Genomic DNA, 23,332 nt, shown 5'->3' on the forward strand with positions numbered 1-23,332 from the left:
AAAGAAAAGCAGAATAGCAAGGCAGAGTGAGAAGGGACGTATAGTAGCAGACAGACTGACTGACTCCTTTGGCTGCTGAATTGAGTGGAAGTGCATTTTCCCTGGTAATTGCTGGATGTCTGATTATTTCGTCTAACATGAAGGTAAGACAATTGCTTACCTAATTTGTACTGAAGAAGTGAATATGGCAAGTGCAATGAAATATTTATTTATATGGAGAAATACTTAGCTGAAAATGTAATTGAGTAGTATTGCAAGGAAGAAGAAAACTAAAAAACAACAGCTTGCCCAACAAAGCTGAGGAAAATCAGTGTGACCGTCTCTTTTATTTCTTAAGCTGACTAATGTAAAGATTGCAGAAAGTTAGAACAGCTTCATGAGCTAATGGAAAAAGCAGAAAAGCAAAGTAAGTTTGCTTTTGCTCCTCTTTTCTCAGGTGCTGGGAATTATTCTGTTGCTGGAAGTTTCAGGCTTCTTTTCCATTTTTTCCAGGTGAATGTTTCTTTAGTAAATTACATGCTGAAGACCAAGCATATGTAAGTTAACAGACTGGTCTGTGACATGGGGCAGAGCTTGAAGGCGTCTTCAGATATATTTCCTAGGAGGGGACACACTGGTGTCAGTGTCGCCACTGCCATCAGTGGTGACAAGACTGAGGCGTTACGATGTCTCTTACCTCTGCCCAGAGGAGTCAGCCCCTCTTTGGGAAAAGAGCACGCAGCGGTGGTGTGAGCCACAGCAACGCATATCTGTGAAACACAGCACTGCTCACCCCAAGCCAGCCCTGATCCTGGGGGCAGGTAGCACCCCCAGCGCTTCACATCGCCAAGCTGGCTGCTGGGGAGCTGCGGCGGGAAGGTCTGCTGCACGCCATGGCACACACGGCCCCTGGCAGCTCCCTGCGGATCTCCAGAGCTGGTCTGGCCTCTCCCTGCTCTCCAACTTGAAGCTGGTCCTTGAAGCTTGTATTGTGGTTGTACAAAGTCCTTGCTGATCTTCAGGTTAGGTGAATGTATCTAGTTCCTTCTTTTCAGTGACCAGAAAGCCCACACTGGGACTGATTTAATTCTTACACATGAAAAGCAAACCCAAGGGGTTTTAGAGGGAATCTAGTCATACCCCTAACTGCTATTGAAGGTCTGCTTTGTTGTTTAGGAAAGTTTTGCACTAGTGCTTATGGATGGAAATCCCCAATGATTTTCCTCTCTTTTTTCTTTTTTTTAAACGCAAAAAATCCTACTGGAGCAGCCCTTCCCCTCCAGTCCATTGCCGCTGGAATTCTTTTGGCCCTTGGTCCGACTGCAACGGCTGTACTCAAAAACAGGTACAGATGGACACACCTTTTCTGTACTCATGACTTCATAAGCATATGCTTTTTTCCCATTAAGAAGCCGCTGAATCTTTAAAACACCAAATCAGGTGTCAGACAAAAGCCCCAGCAGATCAAGAAGGTTGAAGAACAAATAGTTCAGAAGGGAAATACTCCAATCTGCCCCCAATATGTTCTCTTTCAAAGCTGTGATATTCATGTCATAAAATAATTTGTGCACTTTTTATTTTGGTGATAGTTCCAAAAAACTCAGCTGAACTGTTTGGTAAACAGAGACATTCCTCTGCTGATGCTGGTTTGCACCAATTCTGTTGATTTTCTGTTAGCACAGTCATGTCTCAAGGAAACAAAACTTGGTTGCAAAGTATTATTCTCAATGAAAACAAGTTGATGATTTTTACAGTGCAGCTCTACTGATGTGCAAGACACTTGCTTTTGATTTTCCTTCTCATTTACTTTGATGTTGCATCAATTAGGGAGGGATTAGTCAAAATTTAAGATGTGCCATGAGGCAGCACTTATTCTTTTTAGAAGCAAAAAGTAGCTCACTCGATGTTAGATTTTATCATCTTCTTTAATGACAGTGTTGACTTTGAAGAACTTTAGCAAATTTGTATCAAGCATGATTGGTCCTATTAAAAACGTGAAACAAAACTGAAATTTGTCAGCAGCTTTCTCTTGGTTTCAGTTACATATTAGATTTTTGAACAAACCAGCCAAGCTTATGCATCAGTCTAAAGACCTTATAGATAAAATAATAATTGTCTTTCTATTGACTTGAGGGTTTGTTAGCATATTGTGGTAATACCAAGTGCGGCTGTTTTCAGAAAAAATAGTGAATGTCACTTCCTTACAGCAGTAGAGTAGTAGCATTGTCTTGACACTAGTGAAGTATTCCTGCTTTACATTTGGATTTTCTAAGATCTCCCTTGGTTTGCATTCAGATTCGGAGACGGACAGTAGCAGTTTATGGCCAGTATGGGGGAAACCCCTGCTCTGGGGATGCCTTTGAAACAAGACCATGCACCCCCACAAGGGGATGCCCAACAGAGGATGGCTGTGGTGATCGGTTCAGGTGTTTCTCAGGTACCATCCAAGATCTTTGTCACCATTTTCTGGTCATAAAGTTAAGAAGATAACCTTATTATCTTTGAACTTTACTAAATGGGCAATGGCTTTGCAGAACCCTTGAGCTGCAGATAAATTTGATTTAGGAGGATGTCTCCTTTTTTATTCTTGACTACCCATGTTTTTAATTTCATCTGGACTATTGCAGAGCTTTGCAGATAATATGCTGTAGGCCTGGTAGCCTCTCTAAGTCATTCTGCCTTACTAATTTGCCCCAGAGTACAGGTTTTTTTTCTTCATGAGAAGGCAGTTAAGGAATGCAACCTTAGATGTGATTGTTCAAAGCTCTTCTAGTCTATATCCAAACATCTTGGAAATCACCTGGGTCATGGAAATGAATGCTCCCTAAAACAGTCCTCATATCCAAGCACCTTCACAAAAAAGCACGTTATCTCAGTAGACATTTATCATGGAGGAAGATGATAAACATGTTTTGGTGCTACCAGAGAGATAATCACAGTTAATCACAAGTGATAGGGTCAAAGGATGAAAGCTCAGGAAATAAATCTAGAAGTAAGCTGTTCTATTAATATGTCATAAGCCTTGCATGGCTGTGGTTCCCTCAAGTGTACTATACACTATTGCTTTATGTCTACATTTGCTGTTGTTTCACAAGCCCTCCTGGGCATTGACTGTTCATCATGGGAGTGAACAAGCTAATTAGTGTAGCAGATAAGTGGAACTTTTGCCTTGATTTTAGGTGATCTAAGGTGATTTATTTTTACATGAACAAACACTTCTCTTTTCCCTGTGCATTTTTGTTCTGATTTAGGTCAGTGCATTAGCAGATCTCTTGTGTGCAATGGGGATCAGGACTGTGAGGAAGATGGTGCAGATGAAGATCTATGTGAAGAGAAGACGACTGTATGTGATATTGACAAAGCACCTCCAAATTCAGAACTTACAGGAGCAGGGTAATGTTCTTTGCTGATCTCAATGGTACTGGTGCCAAAAGCGTTTACATTTTTGTTGTATTTACAAGCTCTGGCTGTACAGTTAGACTTCCTGGGCCTACAGTAAAACATCCCATATGCAAAAGTGTTCAGTACAACAGCTTCCATCATGCCAATGGCTCGGTGCAGCCAGGATGTACAGGCCCTTTGATCTCAAGCATGGAATAAAGTTTTTTATCTTTCATTCCTTCTATTGAAAAACATTCTTTAACTTATGAAATGAAATGTCAGCCAGAACTGCATGATCATCAGCATGGAAAAAATGAGCCAGCAATGCTCGTTTTTGTTCATTGCTGTTGCATTTAGTGCTGTGGACCCATATGGATTTCTGTTTATACATCCCATCTGTAACCTAGCAAAATAATTATCTTCAGTTCCTTGAGCATAGTTGTATCACTCAGTATGCGATATAATTCAGATATAAGACAGAAAATATTTTGGAATGGATGCCCTATTGTTTCTGTGTTGCATTAATTGCTGGAACAATAAAACTTTATTAAGTTAGTTGTGATAGATATGAATGTCTTAATGTTGAGACATATTGATATGTCTTCATTTTTGTTGACAAATCAAGAGCATCATTTTGCTTTCCATATTGTAACATGCTATGTGTACTGCAGTTCTGCAGGTATAGAAGTCTATCAGTTGATACCCTCTTTTCATGGGTAAATCAGTTTATGATCTTAATCTGCAGATACAGCATTCAGTTACAATGACTCCATAATTTTTGCCTTCTCTCTGTCTTAATGATCTTTCTTTTTTTTTTTTCTTGTAGCTTTGATGCCATTACTGGTGAGACTAGGGGAAGGGTCATTCACACAAAAAGCTTTGGAGGACAGTGTAGGAAGGTCTTTAGCGGTGATGGGAGAGAATACTACAGGCTGAGTGAAAGTGTTCTTGCTTATACTTTCCAGGTATATTTCCATTAAGCACAGTTTATATTTAGAGTCATAATTAAAACTGGGAGAAGGATGCAAACTTGTAGGGTCTCTGCGTGGGTAGGTTTCTGTAAACATAGCTGAATGACCCCTGTTCCCTCTCTGCATTTGCTTATTATTTTGAAATACAAACCAGTGTATATCTTGCTAAAATGAAAGGAAAAATAATTTTAATTCCTTGGATGAGATTTCTAGTTCTCTTACAGTTAGACTGAATGGAAAGCCATCTCCTTAGCATAAGTAGTGGCCTGAATCACCCTAAGAAATGTTACGTGCGCATGGCTTTGGGGTGCTTTGTGGCATTCTTCCAGAGATGTGCTTTGTTTGAAGTCACTGTCTCAGAGATTTGGGTTGTCTCATGTTTATCAAAAGCATGACGAGCAAACCTTAATGTACTTTACTTCATAATGTAAATACTTAATATACAAATATATAAAAATATATGCAAGTAATGCTTTTCCAATAGTTTTCAGTACTTTTTATGAAATCTGTAATGGATTCAGCCTGAAAAACACGTTGATTTTTTTGCATCAGGAAGGACTTGCTCTACTCTATAAGCTATCATTTCTGACATCTGTCATGAAGCTCTTTATACAGAATTCTGTCTTTCATCTTCTAGGTTAAAATTGAGAATGATTTCAGTTATGAGTTTTTCAACAGCAGCTGGTCTTATATGAAACACACAGAGAGGTATGAAAATTCAAACAGCGGACACAGTAATTCACAGGATAAAGTTCTGCAGCACAGTCAAAAGGTATGTATAAGTTGTCACAGGGGCTTGGTATTTTGTATAAACTTTTTCATAATTTTTTTCATGTGCTTTTATAGTGAGATGCAAATATTTATTTTATCCAGATATTTTTGACAAAAGTGCATGACAAAAAAAATCCCACAAAACCTTTGCAAAGAGATCACTGGTTTGGCTATCAATTAAGAGTAGTTGGCTGCTGTTTTTACTTTCTCCATTTTACCTCTTTCTTAGTAATTTATTTATTTACTATTTGTTTTCCTCCCTATTTGAGGAAGAAAAACATTGTCTTCTTCTCATAATTGATCAATCATTTCAATTTTCTTCTAATGGTTTACTGCCTTTTTTTTTTTCCTATTACTGCTGTCAGCATTTTGGAGCAAAAAAAATCAAGTAATTCTGTCATTAAAGTTAATTTATTTTATAATACATTTTCCACTAGTAGAACTCCATTATGAAAGAGATCTGGTGTCTTAAACAGCCAGGAGGTCACAGTGCTTATGCCTTTGGCTTATTTAAAAAGGAACATTATTTAAATAATTTGAGACCAACTGTCAGTTATGAAGTTCAACCTCTATCTTATAGCAAATAAAATCAAATAACAAATTTATCCATTTTATGGCCCCCAGACTGACAGAGGACAAGCTCATTTTACCTCATTAACAGTGACATATTTTGAGATTTAGCATAACAAAGTTCAAAAGCAACTTTGAGAGGCTGAGGTGAACAATATTGTGTAGGCATAAAGGATTTTATAATTCAGCAGCATAGTCAAAATGACTAGAGCCCCTTACAAAGAAAGGCTCCTCTAGACAAAACAGGGTGCAGAGATGACCTCTCTAGTGCCTCTGATTTGCTGTCAGACAAAGGCTTCTGAACCTGCTACTGCTAGGCTTCTGGTGTTGGAAACTACCATTAGCTGTGAAGTGTGATATTTTCCTTTCTTACTTGTCCTTATGCTAGCTTTCAGGTACACAGGAAGAAAAGAAAGATGTTGCAGCAATTATAAGAAAAGGTCCAAAAGATATTTCCTAACTTCATGGTATTCTTTTGGCATTCACTGTGTTGCTAGACATATCTAACAACAGCTCTGTAAAGCTGTTGGTTAGTAGCCAATATAACATGCATGTCACCTGGCTAGTAGAACCCCCGTGATAGTGACATGGAACATGACTGATGTCTTTTCCTTCCCCCCAGAGTCAGCAGCTGATGGTTATTGAGAACAGTGTGGAAGTCGCTCAGTTTATTAACAATCGCCCAGACTTTCTCACTCTTGCGGAACCCTTCTGGAAGGAACTGGCCAACCTTCCAGTTGTCTATGAGTACAATGTCTACCGAAGACTTATTGAACATTTTGGGACTCATTTCTTACACTCTGGATCTCTAGGAGGACATTACAAAGTTATTTTTTATATGGATACTGACAAAATGAAAGCAGAAGGTAGAGTACTAGAGTATTTGTTACAAGAAACAAAGTGAATAAAGAATAAAATTTAATTGCATGTTCTCCCAGCTAATACCTAAAATCAAGTAAGAGACTTTTACTTGTCACCACATTCTCTTCACAGACAAATGAAAGATTAGAAAAAGTGCTCAAGCCACAACATTTAGTTCTAGATCCACATCTGTGACCTGCAGTGCCCTGGGAAGCAAAGATTTCATAGTTGGTTCAGGACTTCATCAGGCTAAACTTGAATTCTAGTGCCAATCTAAATCTCAAATAATGTTAAAGCTTAAAAGTTACTTGGAGATGAAGGCTGGGCAAAACTGTGTAAAGTAGAATAAATGACAAACAGAGCAAACACCAGCATGACACGTATGATGCTACTCAGTGTGGAGCAGTGCTGTAGAGTTAGGGACTGCTGAGAGAAGAGATGAAAGAAACAATAAACTTTTTCCAGACACTCCTCCCATCTCTCAGTCTCCACCCATAAGTTTTAGCAATGCATGGGCCTTCCCACAGAACGTGCTAGTTAGTTGCCTTCTAATTTAGGCATAATAACTTCATGACATCTCAAGTCAGTGGGAAACTCAGAACTGAATCCAACACACTTTCTGTGTACAGTATTGTTAATGGATCGATTGTCTGCAGGTGTGAGCATAACAGACATGGACCAGTGCACCACATCAGGCTGGAATGCATTCATTGTGAAAAAGAAGGAAGTAACATGCTCCAAACTGGATGAACTGCTACGGACTTCTTCAGGTAAGTGTTCAACAGTCACCTGTACAGTTGCCATGTCTTTATCTTTCATCTCCACCTAAATCGCTGCCAAAATGAGGAGTGGGTGTTGATAGCTTTGTTGAGCTCTGTCTTAACACACTGAACCCAGACACCAAGTGCCTGGTTTAAAAGGCTCTCCAAAATTCATCAATCTTTGCTAATGCTTTCCCAGTAACTAGTGCTTTTCTGGACACCCTAAGGCTGCCAGGACACCTGCAAAACCAGATAATTCTTATATATTACCAATGTAGGAGCACTTGGTCCAGGCACAGGTGGTTGATCTACATTAACGCGTCCTTTCACTACTTGCTAGCACAGTTTTTGTATGTATCATTTCTATTTCCGTTTGTAAATATAACAATGCTGGTATTTTCTGTGTTTCCCATCCTGAATCTACAGGAAGCAGTGGTAATAAGATTAAAGGAGACCCCTACATAGAAGGAGGAAGCCCGGGTGCTGTTGCTGGCCTTAGTTATCTGGAGCTGAATAATCCTGCTGGGAATAGTCAGAGATACTCCTTTTGGGCCAGATCAGTGACAGACTATCCCAGAGTAATTAAACAAAAGGTAAGGCTATTTTCCTGAAGCAGAGATGAGCAGATGGGATCACCCTAAGGGGAGAAATGATTAAGCTATAGCTGGTGACTAGTCAGGCTGTAGTCTGCAATCATTTTGTTTTCAAATCACTTCGTAAAAAAGAAGAGAAAAATTCACAGGGACAAAATGCCGTGAAGCTAATGTGATCAGTTGCATCATGATCTAAGTCCTTTGGCAGGTCAATACCTACAAACTTACCAGCCTTCAGTGACTTTGGTGGAGTTCTGTTTAAGAATAGAGGGTCACACTGGCATTGAGATAGCCCCTTTCCTGAAATGCAGATTGGGAGGTCTGTGTGGTTCCACTCAGCTTGCCGACTTCTGTGTATCTCTTTTGTCCCTCCTCCTTCTCTTTGCATCCAGATGTTTAGCATAACCAGAGATTCTGGAAGCCTGACATTTCAAAGTTAGGCATGTCCATATTCACTGCTACCCTGTCTAAGTTCCTTTTGGGAGCTGCCCACATACTGAAGAATGGTATGAACTCAAAAGTTTTCTGACAGGAAGTTTTCAATTAAATCTAAAAGCACAGAACATCGTAAAATAGGCCATAGAAATGCAAAATGTTTTTGCTTATTGTTACCTTCAATCATCGCTCAATGAAATACCATAATGGGTTGTTTAAATGTCGAGCCTTTTAGGCTGGGAATAGCTGGGTGAGAATCTGGGTTATGGTACATTGGTGGTCTGTGTTACACTTTTAACTCAACCATAATCTCATAGCTCAAATGTGTTTAAACATGCTTAATCTACCACTAGCTTTAAGGGATGCTGTTAAGCAGACCTGGGTTTTTAGAAAAAGGCTAATATAAAATACTAATGTAAGGTTTTAGCTAGCTAGCTAGCAAATTAGAGCATCTGTCAACTCCCATGTGCAGGAGCATACATCACAAATTATTTTGCATGACAAAATGTGCTTATAAACTCTTATATCCTGATTATAACTATTTAATATAAATGTTTCTCTACTGTGTGTAGCTAACACCATTATATGAGCTGGTGAAAGAAGTACCCTGCTCCTCAGTCAAAAAGCACTACCTGAAACAGGCCATTGAAGAATATATGGCTGAAAATGATCCCTGCAAATGTCAGCCTTGCCAGAATGGTGGCGAGGCGGCCGTGGAGGGAACTCAGTGCGTGTGTTACTGCAAGCCTTACACCTTTGGAGCAGCTTGTGAGCTGGGAACTCTCGTGCAAGATCAGCCAGGTCAGCACTCTTTAAACTTGGGAGAGTTTGGAAGTGGCAAAGCATGCTCTCCTGCTTCCAGAGCCTGTTTGTCCCACTGCACAACCCAGCCGCTAGGGTCAGACACTGCTGCAAACACACAGCATGGGGAGGGTCATGCTGAGCCTGTGCCTTTGCTTAACATGTCCAAACAGTACTTAACAAATAGCTATTGTTAAATGCAGTGGACATTACTAACCACTCAAGATGTAACCTTCTATAAATAAGTATATATACTAAATGAATGAGTATCAATAACTTCAAAAATTTTTGCTTTCAAATTTTGTAATTAGTAGTAGCTGTATTTGTATGTTCTCTCAGACCCTGACGACATAGAGACATGGAATTATACTTATGTAATGGGCAAGTTTGGGAAAGGTGAAAGATTAGATCATTGCAATCTGGAATTCTAAGGGCACAGTTTGGACCATCACTAGCTTTGAGCAGCCTGTGCCTTTAAACCACCTATAGAGTGGTTTAATGTGAAATATTCCTGAGTGTTGCATAGGTGTTGTTGATGGACGCTGGAGCTGCTGGTCTTCCTGGAGTCCTTGTTCAGGGGGAAGAAAATCAAGGAGTAGAACCTGCAACAACCCCTCCCCGCGTGGTGGTGGGAAGGCATGCATAGGAGAGCAGCGTGACAGCAGACCATGCGAAGATGAAGAGTTGCAGCATTTTCGGTAAGCAGAAAAAACACATTTGGAGCACAACTACAGGAAGATTTATTTCAGAAGCGTGCATAAGCTATTGAAATCAGGGAGAAGATCACTTACTGAGGTTCCATATTTAAGTTGAAACAAAATGAAATTCAGAAGCTATGAATCTGATACAAGGTAAGAGTAGAGAATGGGGTAAAAACCAGTAAACTTGATGCCATTCTATTTAGCACTCTCAGATAGGCTGGCAGTGCCTGATTTAAGTATAACTGTGAGGTAAATGGGACGCATAGTAGTCTTCAAAATGGCCTTCACTGAGAACTGTAGAATTTTGAAAGAGAGGGAGACTAAATTCAAACTAAATCATACTTTTGTTTGCTTCATAGCTTGATTGAACCACACTGTTTTGATTTATCCATAACTCCTACAGAATTCTGTTCAGCTCCTCCTCTCTTGGAAAATGGATTTGTTCAAGTAAGTTATTTCTATTACTCTGTTATCTGTCTTATTGCTACCTGCAGTGTCTCTCTTACAGTTAATACAGATATTCACTTGCAAATTTGTATTTATCTTGGTAAGCTTAGTATCAGAGCTACTGCATAGCATCGCTCTCAGCGTTTTGCCCCGGCTGAAGTTTATATGCTTTTCTGGGCTGTAATACCTACAAAGAAAAGTAACCTATTTGTCATTTACCCTATACAAATACTAAAAATTTTTTGAGCCACATGAATTACATATTAAAGCACAGGAAACTAGAGAAAAAACAGCACAGAAGATAAACTGTCCAAAGTCATCCAGCAAGTCCATAGCAAAATTATAAACAGATTTTAGGAATCTTCACTTTACACCTGTAACTCACCATTGCACTTTCTTGTTCCCTGGTGAAACTATGACCTGCCAAGGTATTTGGCTGACTGTAACTTGGGCCTACTTAACAAGGAAGACTAAATTCCTCCCTTGGAGGAATAGGTTATGCCTTCTCCGTGTTATGAGACTGTCTAGAGTCTTTTTGCTCAATAAATAGATAAAAGGATTAGTTCAAAATCCATTAGTTGTCTCTGCACAACAGCAACCTGAGGCAAAATCCAAAATTTTGTGCTCACTCTTTTGCTTGTGATTTTTTTGGGGGTAATCAATAGTTGTCTCCTATATCGATATTTTTGGTTCACAAGCTAAAGGTAAAACCTTGCAATTTGTGGAGTAGTCTCAATTTTTCATAAGATCTCTCCTTAGAAGACAGTGGGATATAAAATGAGAAAAGACCTATGTCTTCAAGTTCAGCTCTTTTGAGTGACCTTTAGCAAGCTGAAAATGTGCCAACCTAAGAATTAGCAAATCCATATACTCTCCATTGATGCTCCCCAAAGGCTGTTCAAGAGCTCATGTTCCCTCTCTAATGCTTGATAACAGCCGTATTTGCAATCAGCTTATACACTGGCTGGAGAGCTCTGTTCCATCGCTGACGTGCCGCTGCCAGACCCCTGTCACAGGGTACCTTTAACTCTAACCCTCCCTTTGCTAGGTTAAGATAGGCCAAATATTCTGTACTCTACCAACTTATTTGCAGCATCGTCTCCATTTTGATCACATTTACTGACTATTGATAACCAGAATTGCCCCCAGTATTCCGGACACTCTCATCGGTCTGTTGTAGTGTGGCATTAATACTTCTCACTGTCCTCAGTTACTGCATCCCAGGATCAAAGGGAGTTCAATACTGCTAGTGGTTCTTATCTTGTATTCACAAAATTTCACCTGTTCCTTTTATTTCAGAATGCTGAAAACTCATACCCTGTTGGGAAAAGCATTGTTTATGCCTGCAGGCATGGATATTCTCTTGTTGGTAATCCTGTTGCTAAGTGTGGCAGTGATTTACAGTGGCAAGTTGGGGACAGATATTGCCAGGGTATGTCTAACTGATTCTTGTTTTGAAATACAACTCCATTCCTGAATTCCAGTGAAACATCTCTGAACATCTGCTTTCCAACAACAACAGGGAAAAAAGCATACACTTGCATTTCCCAATTCCCTAGACATAATCAGGTCTAAACTGACTTTTATTTTTAATCCAGATTTTGTGTTACTGAAATAGAAACATGCCCATAAAGTCTGGTTTTAAGGAAGGCTGCAAGTGAAGGAGACTAAATTCCAGTCCAGGAATTACTTCCTGTGGAAACAAACTTTGTTGCTTAATTCAGTCCTGTGGCTATATCCAAGACCCATGGGAATGAGTCTATGTCTAAAGCCAACCAAGGAAAAGGTCCAGTGGGCAGGACTGGGTAACCACAATGTTCTCAAACAACCTCCTTGTCATGAGAACACAGCTCCAGATACCACTTTACATCTTGGATGATCTTCCCACTTCACTCTTTTCCTCTAACGTGGTCAGTAACCATCAGGGTTTCTTTTTTCTCCCTGCATATTTTGTTTGTGAGTCAACTTTGAGTGTGATCATATAGACTTGGGAATTTTCAGACCTGCAGTTCAACACCATCCTTTCCTCCTTCCAGCCAGGACTGCCTGCCCACAAATGCTAGTCCACACTGTTTAAAAGCCATCTCTTTTTTATCAGTATGTGATCTCCCAGGGTCCTGTAGACATGACCTCTCTTTTACTAGGATGTTACTCTCTAGTAAGAACACTCAACAGAAGCATGGGTCCTAGGAACAGAGATGGCCTCTTGAAGCTAGTGCTGGACGTGCAGGCAGTAGGAGATGATGTCACTCTGCCCTTGGTATTGCACGTGTTTGGCTGGTGTCATGCGTTAATATGCTGTGCCAACACAGTTGATATGTTTCTACAGGAAAATCAGCTAACCTTACCGTCAATTTGTTAAGGGATTTAGGAGAAGATAAAATATGTGACTGCTTCCTGTAATTCACTGGTTCACTGTGGCTATCTCAAATGCTTCAATCCTTAGAAACCGCTTGTCTCCTGCCCGCTCTGGAGGGGGGTTTGCAAGGAGAGCCATGGAAACCTGTGTATGAGATTGGTGAGAGAATAACTCTGTCTTGTCCACATGGCATGAACTTAGAAGGCGCACGCTCCATTTTGTGTGAGCCCAGTCTCAAGTGGTCTCCTGACATGAAGAATATCCAGTGCAAGAGACCAGGTAAGCTATTGCAGTCCTCCAAGTGTGATGCAGGAGTACCTTTCCTGGACCTACTATGGCTTATGTAGACAGGATACAGACAGAGCAATAGCTGATACAGTGATAGAGAAGCCAAGCTTATAACACCAGCAGCTAGCACAGAAAACATGAGTGTGTGTTTCCTGTGGGCTGTTCAAACAAGATGCCTTAAGACATTCCTTGTGAGGTTTCCTTATGGCTTTTTGCTTCCCACTCCACTATTGCTATCAAATATTGCCACTAATGATGTTTTAATAGATTGCCTGGGATGTATGCTGCCTGTTCTGCCACCCAAGTACACTTCACTTTTCACCCATGTTGTGCAAGACCTCATGAGCTGCACCTTAGGGACGCAGCTTTTCAGTCTGGAAGCTGTTCAGTGCACCACAGCCTCTCCTGGCAGAGAATGGCAGGGCTGGATGGCTCCATTTGCTTGTCTGACAGTCGTACAGCTGACACTGGCAGGCACTGCCCCACAGAGGAAAATGGGCTATAGCATACAGCAGTCCTGCCTAAGTCATCTTTTCCAGCTGTGGAAGGCAGACGAGGCTTTCTCCTCAGCAGTCAATGATGCTGATCTGTGACATGCAGGCATCCAAGCAGCTTGCTGCTTCCAGGCAGCCACATCTTCACCCCAGGTCCCAGATGTTTTCATACCCATGGGGAGACCCTTGCTTGGGGACAACAGCCACTGCTGTAGTAGACTAGGCATGTCTCCTACATTTCACGTCTGTCTTCCCCTTATCAGCCAAACGTTGCCTGAGGTTGCCTCACCTGAGGGAGTCAGGCTTAGACCTCAAAAGGTGATGGTCCTGTGAGATTCCCAGTGTAAATCATCTGCCGCTGTGTCACATCCACATGCACAAGAAGCATGAGGATTTCAGAAGGAATAACATAGCTGTACGTAAACGGCTCACTGCTGCTGAAGTACCAGTGCTGAACTACTGTTGCCAATTGCTCCTTAGGCTTAGCCTTAGTGACTGGTTTTCATCTTTTTTTTTTTTTTTTTTTTGTGTCACATCATGTAGTAAAATTCCAGTAATAATTAGAAACAGTTCCAAATGCTTCCATCTTCAGAAACAGCTTGTGCCTGGCTGTATGAGAGCATTACATTAGTACAAAAGTTAAGAAGTATAAAAGGCACTACAATTAGATTGGAATAACAGAACAACAGTTAAAAAAGAAAGGAATATGGGTTAAGAAGGGTAAAAATTAAGAAGTTGTGTATACACGGACAGAGTGACACACATACATTTTGGTTGAGAGTATTTAACCAGCAATAGTGTCAGTAACAGTCAACTATACAACCAACAGCCCCAAGGATGGAGACGATGAAGTGATTTTTGATGGAAATTTCCCCTCTGCAGGAAGACAAGGTTATGCCTGCTCTCTGTATTGCAAGGCATTGCAATTCCTTTTTTTCCTTCTCTGGCAATTTCTGCCCATCTATTTTGCTTAGCAAGTCTTAATCCGTAAGGAAGATTTTTTTTTTTTTTGAAAAAGGCAACAGTGTCCAGGGGTATTAGTTTCATGTTAAGGCAGAAAACTACAGACACGTAACCTAAAACACAAATCAGTATAAAGCTTTCTCAGAAGGTATGTTCATATAGATTTAGCAAACTCTTGCCATTACCTGCTACAGAAATCTCCAGATTAATGTTTAGCAAAGGCCTATTTCATTTTCAAGCTTGGAATACAGCTCAGCACTCAGAGAATATTACATGTGCAATGATGAAAATTCCCCAAGAATCACTATTGCTTTTTTTTTTTAAAGTTAGTGCAGACTGAGGACTAAGATGGAACTTGTAGTTTCTGTTATCATCAGTGTATAAAGATATTCATGTTCACCTTTCAAAATAGGACTTTGGAGCCTTAGCTTTTCTAGTGACAATAGTGAAGCCAAGAACGCTGAAACCTAATGATAAAGCTGTTGCTGGCTGTGATTCAGCACTGCTAAGTTCAGCAGAAGCAAAGAGCTGCTGCAGAAATGAGATGAACGTTTAAGCTTGAACATAGTATCTGTCTCCTTCCATCTGACTCATGACCTGTGGATAAATTACTGAACAGTAACTTTGCAAAGTGTATCATATCTTTTTAATAGTGTTGATTCCTTCCATGCAGTAGATACTTTTAATGAATATGCAGGGTGTGACTTCATGTCATCGTTGTAGAATTCATTTTGAGTCTTTTGAGCCTTTTAAGCTCAACTGATAGGGTAATTTCAGAGTAGACCTTTAACAGCCCTTGTTTTTCTGACCCTTAATAGCACTGTCTGTGTTCTTCTACTTCAGTGCCCAGTGTGAAACCAGAAGTGACAGAGCCTAAATGTCAGCCATGGGAGAAAGTACATCAGTCGCAGTGTGTATGTAAAATGCCCTATGAATGTGGGTAAGTTCAGGCTGAATTTGGCAATGACTTTCTCACTTTATTCAAGACCAATTAATTTTCTTAAATCTTCAGTCCATGACAGATGAGAAAGTTTTACTCATACAAGAAGGAGGCATTTTACTTTGTTTGCTTTACAGCTCAATCAACGTCCTGTTCATCATTTACCTGCCTTGTCAGAGCTGTCAGTGGGTTTTAGCAGTGATGGAATTTGGTTGGATGACAGAAGGTGAAGGCATAATTTCAGCTCTACTTGATCTGTGAAATAGATGGAAAAAGATAAAATGATATTTTGAAGATTTAGAAGATTGAGGAGAAGTTAGAACAGAGGCCCTTGGGACATAAACCATCAAAACAGTAAGCTAGTGAAATAAAGCAGATTTCTTCTCCCTGCTGAGAGATTGGAGAGTTATGAAAGGCACAATAATCTAATCTCCCATTTACACAGCAGTGTGCACAGACCAGTCACATCATCTTGCCTGACTTTGCAACTTGCAGACCAGAGTTTAATGTTTCCTGTTCGATCTAAACCTACATTCTGCAATAAGAAATGCAGAAGAAATGTAAGGAAATTAGTTAACTCTCAGTTCTTTGCTAAACATGGGGGTAACAGAACCAAAACAGGGGACTAACAAGAAGATACCTGAGACCACCTGGCACTGAGGGCCAGATGTGCCAAAGAGCTGAGCTCAGCACTCCCAACATCTGGACAGGTTTGTATAGACTGGATGAAGTCTCCTATAAAGTCATCACAGTGGGTGTGAGCTCTGGATATGAAATCTGGCCATGTTTATGTCACAGCAGGAGCTGAGTAGTTTGGAAGCTCTAGGGTAACAGATCAAATTTTTCTTATCCTTGTGTAGTAGGAAGAAGAAATTTTGAAGCCATCTCAAGCGATTTCAAGGTAGCAGAACTTCTCAGTGGAGGACGTGTACTTTCCATTAGCCACATAGTTTGGGTGTGCGCTGCATGGTCACTCTGGTTCTAAGCCAAAATTAGCACACTTTCAACATCTCAAAATCAAAACTGGTGAGCTTAGTTCAGGTTTTGTAGATCCACTGGGCACTTCCCTGGGGTCTGAGGCCGTTGGCTTGCATGCCAGGTTTGTAACAACTCTGCTAAGACTCTATTACTATCCTTAAACAACTAAATATAATCTAGTCCTACTCTTTTTGTCTCAATACTCATTAAAATGAGGCAGCAACCCCTTCTCTGGTTCATGGGTGTGTTGAGGTTAGTTACACAGGAGATGAGGGAGTCCACAGTGCTAGGGAAGGCCTTGGGCAGAGTCACAATAACCTTGGAAGTTAAATGAATTACATTCAGTTATGCATTCAGGCTTCAGTTATAATTAACCTACTAGCCTGTTTCTATTTTTTATAATTATGTTCAAAATGGCAGGAAGATAGATAACAGTCATTTCTGCTACCTGATGCCATCTTTTCACTCTGTCTTGAAATAACACATCTAATAATAGAGGGATAAATCATCAGCTGTCAAAGCAGACTGATCTGCCAGCCTGTTAAGGCTGTAGGAGTAAGGCACGTAAGCAGATCTTGGTCCTTCCTCAGAGAGCAGAAGTAACTTAGCTTGCTTTGCTGTGGCAGTGACTTGCAGCAGCAGCCTCTCCTCAGATGAAAGCAAAAAAAAGGAATGCCATGGTTTCAGACCCATCCTACATCCTTTCAGTTTCCAAGAGACTAGCAACCAAGGCTTCCCAGGAGAGAACAAGAACCCCACAACAGGCTGGTGGGGGGTAATTTGTCCCTCATGACGTGGTGCCTTAGGCTGCATCTGTCCTCATCAGTTAGAGTATGGGAACAACTCTGGGCACCAGAGCTGCTAAATTGCTAAAGCAGCACCTGGTAGAGCTTTGACAAAGGTCGACTCCTGCATAATTCCCAGGCACAGCACAGGAGTTACTAGGGTCAGGGACTATTCCAGTCTGATGCAGTCCCCATCTTCTGGGGGCAAAGAGACTTTAACAGTATGGACTGCTCTTCTGCGTGACTTGGCCCTAGTGCAAGGAAGGGGTCAGAGCAGTTAGTGTGTTAATACAGATGAAACCTCAGCCTCAGTAGCTAAAGACTATTTCCACAGTGAAAGATGATATTTGATAACTTTTAAGTACTATCCCCTCTTTTTTCCTCCAAATTTATTTGCATAGCCTCTATGTCTCTGCTAAGAGCTCTTGGCCTGTGTTATATTAAAACTTATGCTCTCAGATATAATATTAAGAGGTTAAAATAATTTCCAGCATGCTGAATTTTTCACTTTTTAGTTTCACTGAAAGTTGCCTGCCTCTCATTGTAGTTGAAAGGGAGAGAAGCTGTTTGCTGACTTACGTATGCTATTTAATTTCTCACAAAACATGCTTTAGTAAAAGCTTGTTCTTATCCAAGCCTTTTTCAGGTAAAAGGTACTGAATTTCTCACATTTACTTTACACAAGGATTCTTCCTTGCCTCTAATACTTTTTATTGCATTGCTGTGATGCTCCCAGACCTGTAATATCCTTTCTCAGCAATGCGTGCCAATTATTAATTTTTCTTACGAGGAGATTATCTGTCCTTTTTCTTATGCATCTGAACATGTTGATTTCCACTGGATTTCTCCCAGCTGACTCAGCTATAGCAAATATGTGAAGCGCTCTCAAGACAGTTTGAGAGATTATGCTGTAGTGAGAGATTGGCAACATGGACCATGAACTCCCTGAGTTCAACCTCTGGCAGCTGGCTAAATCAGCCTCCCTCCCCTCTTTTGGGTGTTGCTAAAGTGGTGCAAAGCAGACAGATTTGTGGACTGGTATCTGGCCTTAATCTTTTCAGCTAAATTACATGCCTTGTATAGAAGATTTTGACCTTAAGACTCAGATACTGAGATTTATCACTCAGGCAAATAAAGAAGGCCTCTGAACAATTTTAAACACAATAAACACCTTAATTACAGATTAGATGCTTTGCCTGGATCACACTTTTTTCTTCCAAATTTAAGATTATACTTAAAGATGAAGTTTTTCTTACACCTCTGTCTGTAATGATAACTTTTGCATTCTAAACCAGAGCACCACTAACACACAGGCTATGCAGCCGTGTGAGCAAACAATATAACACAGACAAATGCACCAGCTTCCTTTATGAGCTGCTTGGTGCTGTGTATCCATTGGGCTGTCCTCTTGTAGTGTCTCAGAATAAGAGGGTTAACCTCATTTTTTATGTTAACAAAAGAGCATTAAGGAAAATTCAGGCAACAAACTTTACTAGGGATTTTAGTGGCTAGTGTTTTGACTAAGCACAGCACTTAGGGGACCCATTGCAGTTGAGGACACTAACTTAAAAAGGAGATGTAATACATGTAATACATTACAAAATACAGTTAATAATCTTTGAAGACATATTTGGTTGCAGGTGAATGCAGCGAAGTTTTCAGGCTCAGCTAATGAACTCTGTGCCTGTCATGGATGGAGTGAGAGGGGAGGCAAAAATAATATGGTTTATTGGTGTGAAACAGTGAGTTAACAAAGTTCAGTGGTAAATGTGACAATAGTTTATAAGACTCAATGGCAAGATACACTTTGTTATTTATGGCATAGAGGACAGGGTCAAACAAAACTGTCAAGCAGACCCTCCTGTTGAGTCATGAGGTTCAGAAAAGATCCCCTTGCTTTCTAAACTCCCTCAGAGAGGAGTCTAGGTGAGGCTGCATCCAATCCTAGTCCCAGACTTGGTCAATGGTTTATGTCTGAAGGATTATATATGCACAATCAATCCTTTATGTCACTTAGCTAAGGTTTCAAAGTTAGCACGCTGTTAGCCACTTACTGAGAATCTGTTGCGGTAAGGAATCTCTCAGCCTCAAGGAGTAACCTTGAGAGGCGTCCCTGCTCAAGGGGAGAGCCTGGCGTGCAGCCCGCTGCCGTGCAGGAGAGCCCAAAGGGCTCTTGGGCTGCTCACTATTGATGGGGGTAAGCTAATTGGCTCATAGTCATATTTGCATACTGACCACTGTGCTTAGGTGGGCACATTCCACAATAGCCCTTGGCTATTGTAGTGTTACCTGTCTCCCCGACATCCAGTGGGTGCATCCTTCAGGACCAGACACATCTATCAGATGCATCTATCACCACCGCCACAGGTGGTTATCACTTGAAAGAAGTCAAAGGAGGGGGAATCAGAGATGAGGGGGGAGCACACTGCCACAGTGCTAAATTTTAAATATCTTAAAGGTGCACTGTTACAGGTAGTTTAAAATTTCTGTAAAGCCAGCTCTTTTAAGAGGCATTGAAACCATCTTGCAAAGAACCATTCCCAAAGCTTGGAGCACTTTTCATCAGTTTCTTATTTATAGACCTACCAAAACCCAATTCCCAGAAGAAAAAAAAAAAGAAAAAATACCTTAACACTTGGCCAGCAAGTGAACAAGGTTTGAGTCAGGACTTTATTACTAGACCTTCCCTCCTCCAAATTCCTCTTCCCTACTCTGACAAGCCACTTTCACAGGGACTGTTGCCCTCCCCTTCAGGCAGTCTCTTGAAGCTCATGAGGGCCCTTAGCCTGTTTCTCACCAGCCTCTCCTCTCCACCAAACACCTATTTAGCTGAGGTTGACCCTCAGAACTGACCCATTAGACACTAAAAGTTTCTGTGAGAGTGTCTGTGAACTCAAAAGGAGGAGCTGTGCTGAAAATAAGCCTTTGGAGCCATATTTCAAAACTCTCCATCCCCTGGGAGCGCTCTCTCGTATTCTGCGCAGCACCTTACTTGTGTCTGTCAAGTGCATCCAGGAGAGCACAGGCGTGCCCTGCTCCGCAGGGACACTTGTTCTGGTTCACTCCACACAGATGCCACTGACTGAATTGAAAACAAGTGGAGAAGTTTGGGGGTTGAGATTAAAATCCAGAAATAATGGAAGGGCTTTTTCCTCCCCTCCCACATTTACAGCATGAAACACAAATGGTAACAACTTCCTGGAACTGTCCCCAAAGCAAACACTGTTTAAGGTTGTACAGGAATTGTTATTACCACTTTTACAAGATAATTTTTGTGGATGTTAGAACAAGATCCGAACTTCAAGAAATAAACAAGCAAATTCCCTGGATAAATAGAGCAGTATTTTCATAAAATTTCTGTAGAGATGTATGTGTATTTCCAGAAATATCTTTGGTCTCTGATGTTGGATCATAACTTTTTATTTAGTAAAACCTGAGGCTTTTCAAGGACAGCAGAGAAAATGTCTTTAACTATATTATAATGTCTTATAATTAAGAAACACTTATAAAATATTTTACTATATGTGCATGTGTGTCTATATCATTATATGTATATGAAATGTTTTCTGTGTATATACTTAGGTGCATGCATGTGTAATGTATTAGAGAATAACTGAGATCCGAATTGTTTTTAACTAAAGCCTTGGTCTCACTGCTACTGAGGTCAGTGGCAAATACCCAGTAACATCCCTGTCCTCCAGAGGGGAGAGATCCTGGCTCTGCTGAGGTAGACCATCCTGTGGAAAAGGAAGGAGTCTGAATTATTCACATGTCTATGTCTCAAATTCCCTTGCTGCACTCTTAGGATGTACTTCAATGAACAGGAAAATTGGAAATGGACCCTGAATGTTTTCCACTCCTTCAGCTCTTTTTATTAAGTACCAAAATAAAACCCATTTAAATAGTGTGATCCCTGCTTTTGTTTTCAGTCCTTCCCTGGACACCTGTGCTACAGATCAAAGAACCAAGAGGAACACACCTTTAACTGTTTGCAAGATGCATGCCTTGGAATGCATGGGCAGAAAATATTCTCTTACTAATGCAGAAAACTGCAAAATACCTCAGGCAGCTGAAATACCATGCGGATCATGCCGTTTGTGGGAAAAATGTGATGGTAAGAGATTCTTCACAATTGTAAGCAAAATTGTTTATATGATCAACATGAAATCTTAATCCCAGTTACGCATTAGGTGTAGGTCTGTTCTGGTATGGTATCTCCAGACCCTCCCAGAAGCACCAGGCACTGCTAAGCTGGTTCAAACCATCAGCCCAGTGTTTGGTGTCCAAACATGACAGGAAGCTCCAACCAAGGAAAAGAAAACCCAGCAGGGTATGGTAACAAAATGTGCTATCTACAGGAAAAGCCTATTCCTAGTCCCCTAGTCCCTATTAAGTGGGTTACCCTGTTGGTCCTCTAAAAGTTTGGGGTGAAACCCTTGCCCTACTCTTTTTTCACTGTATCCACCTGTTTTAAATTCCTTAACACAGTAATTGTGGGAGTCCTTACCACCCACAGGAATAGCTAATCCTTTCCTGAATTTTGCCGAGCAGTCTCCCCAGCATTATCTTGTAGCAAGGTATTGACTGCCTTATTCTACTCTATCTAGGAAAGCCACTTACTTTTGTTTGTACTTCGCTGCCTACCCCCAGTTCCTCATATTATTATCAAAGGTGAATGTCTCTTCCCTCAGAGGAAATAGTCCCAGTCTTTTGCAATCTGTCTGCAGTGGAAGTTTTCAAATTCCCTGATCTAATTTCCCTGAGTGTCCTACACTACATTGCATTTAATGGAGGGTTGGCAGAAATGGGAAGATAAAGAAGTAAATTAGGTTTTTAGAAGTGGCCCAGATAGAGGCACAGTTATTGTCGTATTTTGAAAATAGAAAAGATTGCTTGGTAGGAGTTCATCTGTTTTGTCTAACATGGTTGAACAGACAAAAATAATAACAAAAAAAAGATAATAAAAATTGGCTGGAGCTTCAGCAGAGACAAATGTAGGCAAAAAAACCCCAAACAAACATACAACACCAAAGCACAGACATAGCTATGAAAAATAAATCTCAGATGGGACCTTCTCCTTATCTGATTATTTAGCTGTTGTCTGATATAACTGTGCACATTTACTTGCAGGAGTAGATCCTTTGATCTTAGTGAAACAGCCTGTATGTAAATAAAGATACCAGTTTTAAGTGTCTGCACAATCAGTTTGTTGCTGTCCAAGGACAGATCTCTCACCTTATGTGTTACCTGGACTCTGGAGCAGTAGATATACGAGCTGGTTCAAGCAGTAACATCATAGAAGTCTTTGCGAGCAATATCTCAGGCACCTTGAGCAAGCTTTTCCCACAAACACAGTTGGCCTCTCCAAGCAGAGGAAGCCCCAGCAGTGCACCACTCACCTCCAATTCTAGTTTTTCCACTTAACCTGAATATCAGCTAATGTTACTTCTGGTTAGGAAAAGAATCACAGAATCACAGAGTAGTTTGGGTAGGAAGGGACCTCTAGAGGTCATCTAGTCCAACCCCCCTGCAGTGAACAGGGACGTCTTCAACTGGATCAGGTTGCTCAGAGCCCCATCCAACCTGACCTTGAATGTTTCCAGGGATGGGGCATCTACCACCTCTCTGGGCAACCTGTGCCAATGTTTCACTACCCTTACTGTAAAAAATGTCTTCCTTATACCAGGCTGAATCTCCACTCTTTTAGTTTAAAACCATTACCTCTTGTCCTATCGTTACACGCCCTGCTAAAAAGTCTGTCCCCATCTTTCTTATAAGCCCCATTTAAGTATTGAGAGGCCACAATCAGGTCTCCCCACAGCCTTCTCTTCTCCAGGCTGAACAACCCCAACTCTCTCAGCCTGTCCTCATAGGAGAGGTGCTCCAGCCCTTGGATCATTTTTGTGGCCCTCCTCTGGACCTGCTCCAACAGGTCCATGTCTTTCTTGTAATTAGCACCCTCCAGAAAATTGCTGTCAATCCCACAGTTTTGCTGGAAACATTTTAGTCCATTTTTTGTTGAGTCAGATGCCATCCTGAGTGTTTTTTCTCTGTGCTTTTGCTTAGAGCAATCTAACAGCTGTGTTTGTGATGAAGACAAGCCATGTGAAGAGGAAGGCATCCAGATCTGTGCTGAAGTGAGCGGCTCTGCTGCCCGTTGGACCATGACTGAGTGTGAGGCTGGGCAGCTCAGATGCCAGGGGGAGACTGTCACCCTTGTCAGCATAAGGCCCTGCGATGTAGAGAGCAAATAA

General features: G+C 40.9%; 1 protein-coding gene across 1 annotated transcript; it reads left to right on the forward strand.

The window, feature by feature from the left end:
- Positions 1-137: 137 nt before the first annotated feature.
- C7 (complement C7) lies at positions 138-23,332 on the forward strand. The gene is made up of 18 exons (XM_035902753.1): positions 138-143; positions 437-492; positions 1,249-1,324; positions 2,275-2,416; positions 3,231-3,372; positions 4,187-4,325; positions 4,969-5,103; positions 6,295-6,538; positions 7,190-7,303; positions 7,721-7,887; positions 8,895-9,123; positions 9,650-9,821; positions 10,184-10,271; positions 11,571-11,703; positions 12,718-12,909; positions 15,219-15,315; positions 21,008-21,192; positions 23,145-23,332. Exons 1-18 carry the CDS (start codon positions 138-140, stop codon positions 23,330-23,332), a joined length of 2,505 nt encoding a protein of 834 aa, XP_035758646.1.

Source organism: Egretta garzetta, unplaced genomic scaffold, assembly GCF_000687185.1.
Source record: "Egretta garzetta isolate BGI_Z169 unplaced genomic scaffold, ASM68718v1 scaffold59, whole genome shotgun sequence".
Classification (NCBI taxonomy): Eukaryota; Metazoa; Chordata; class Aves; order Pelecaniformes; family Ardeidae; genus Egretta; species Egretta garzetta.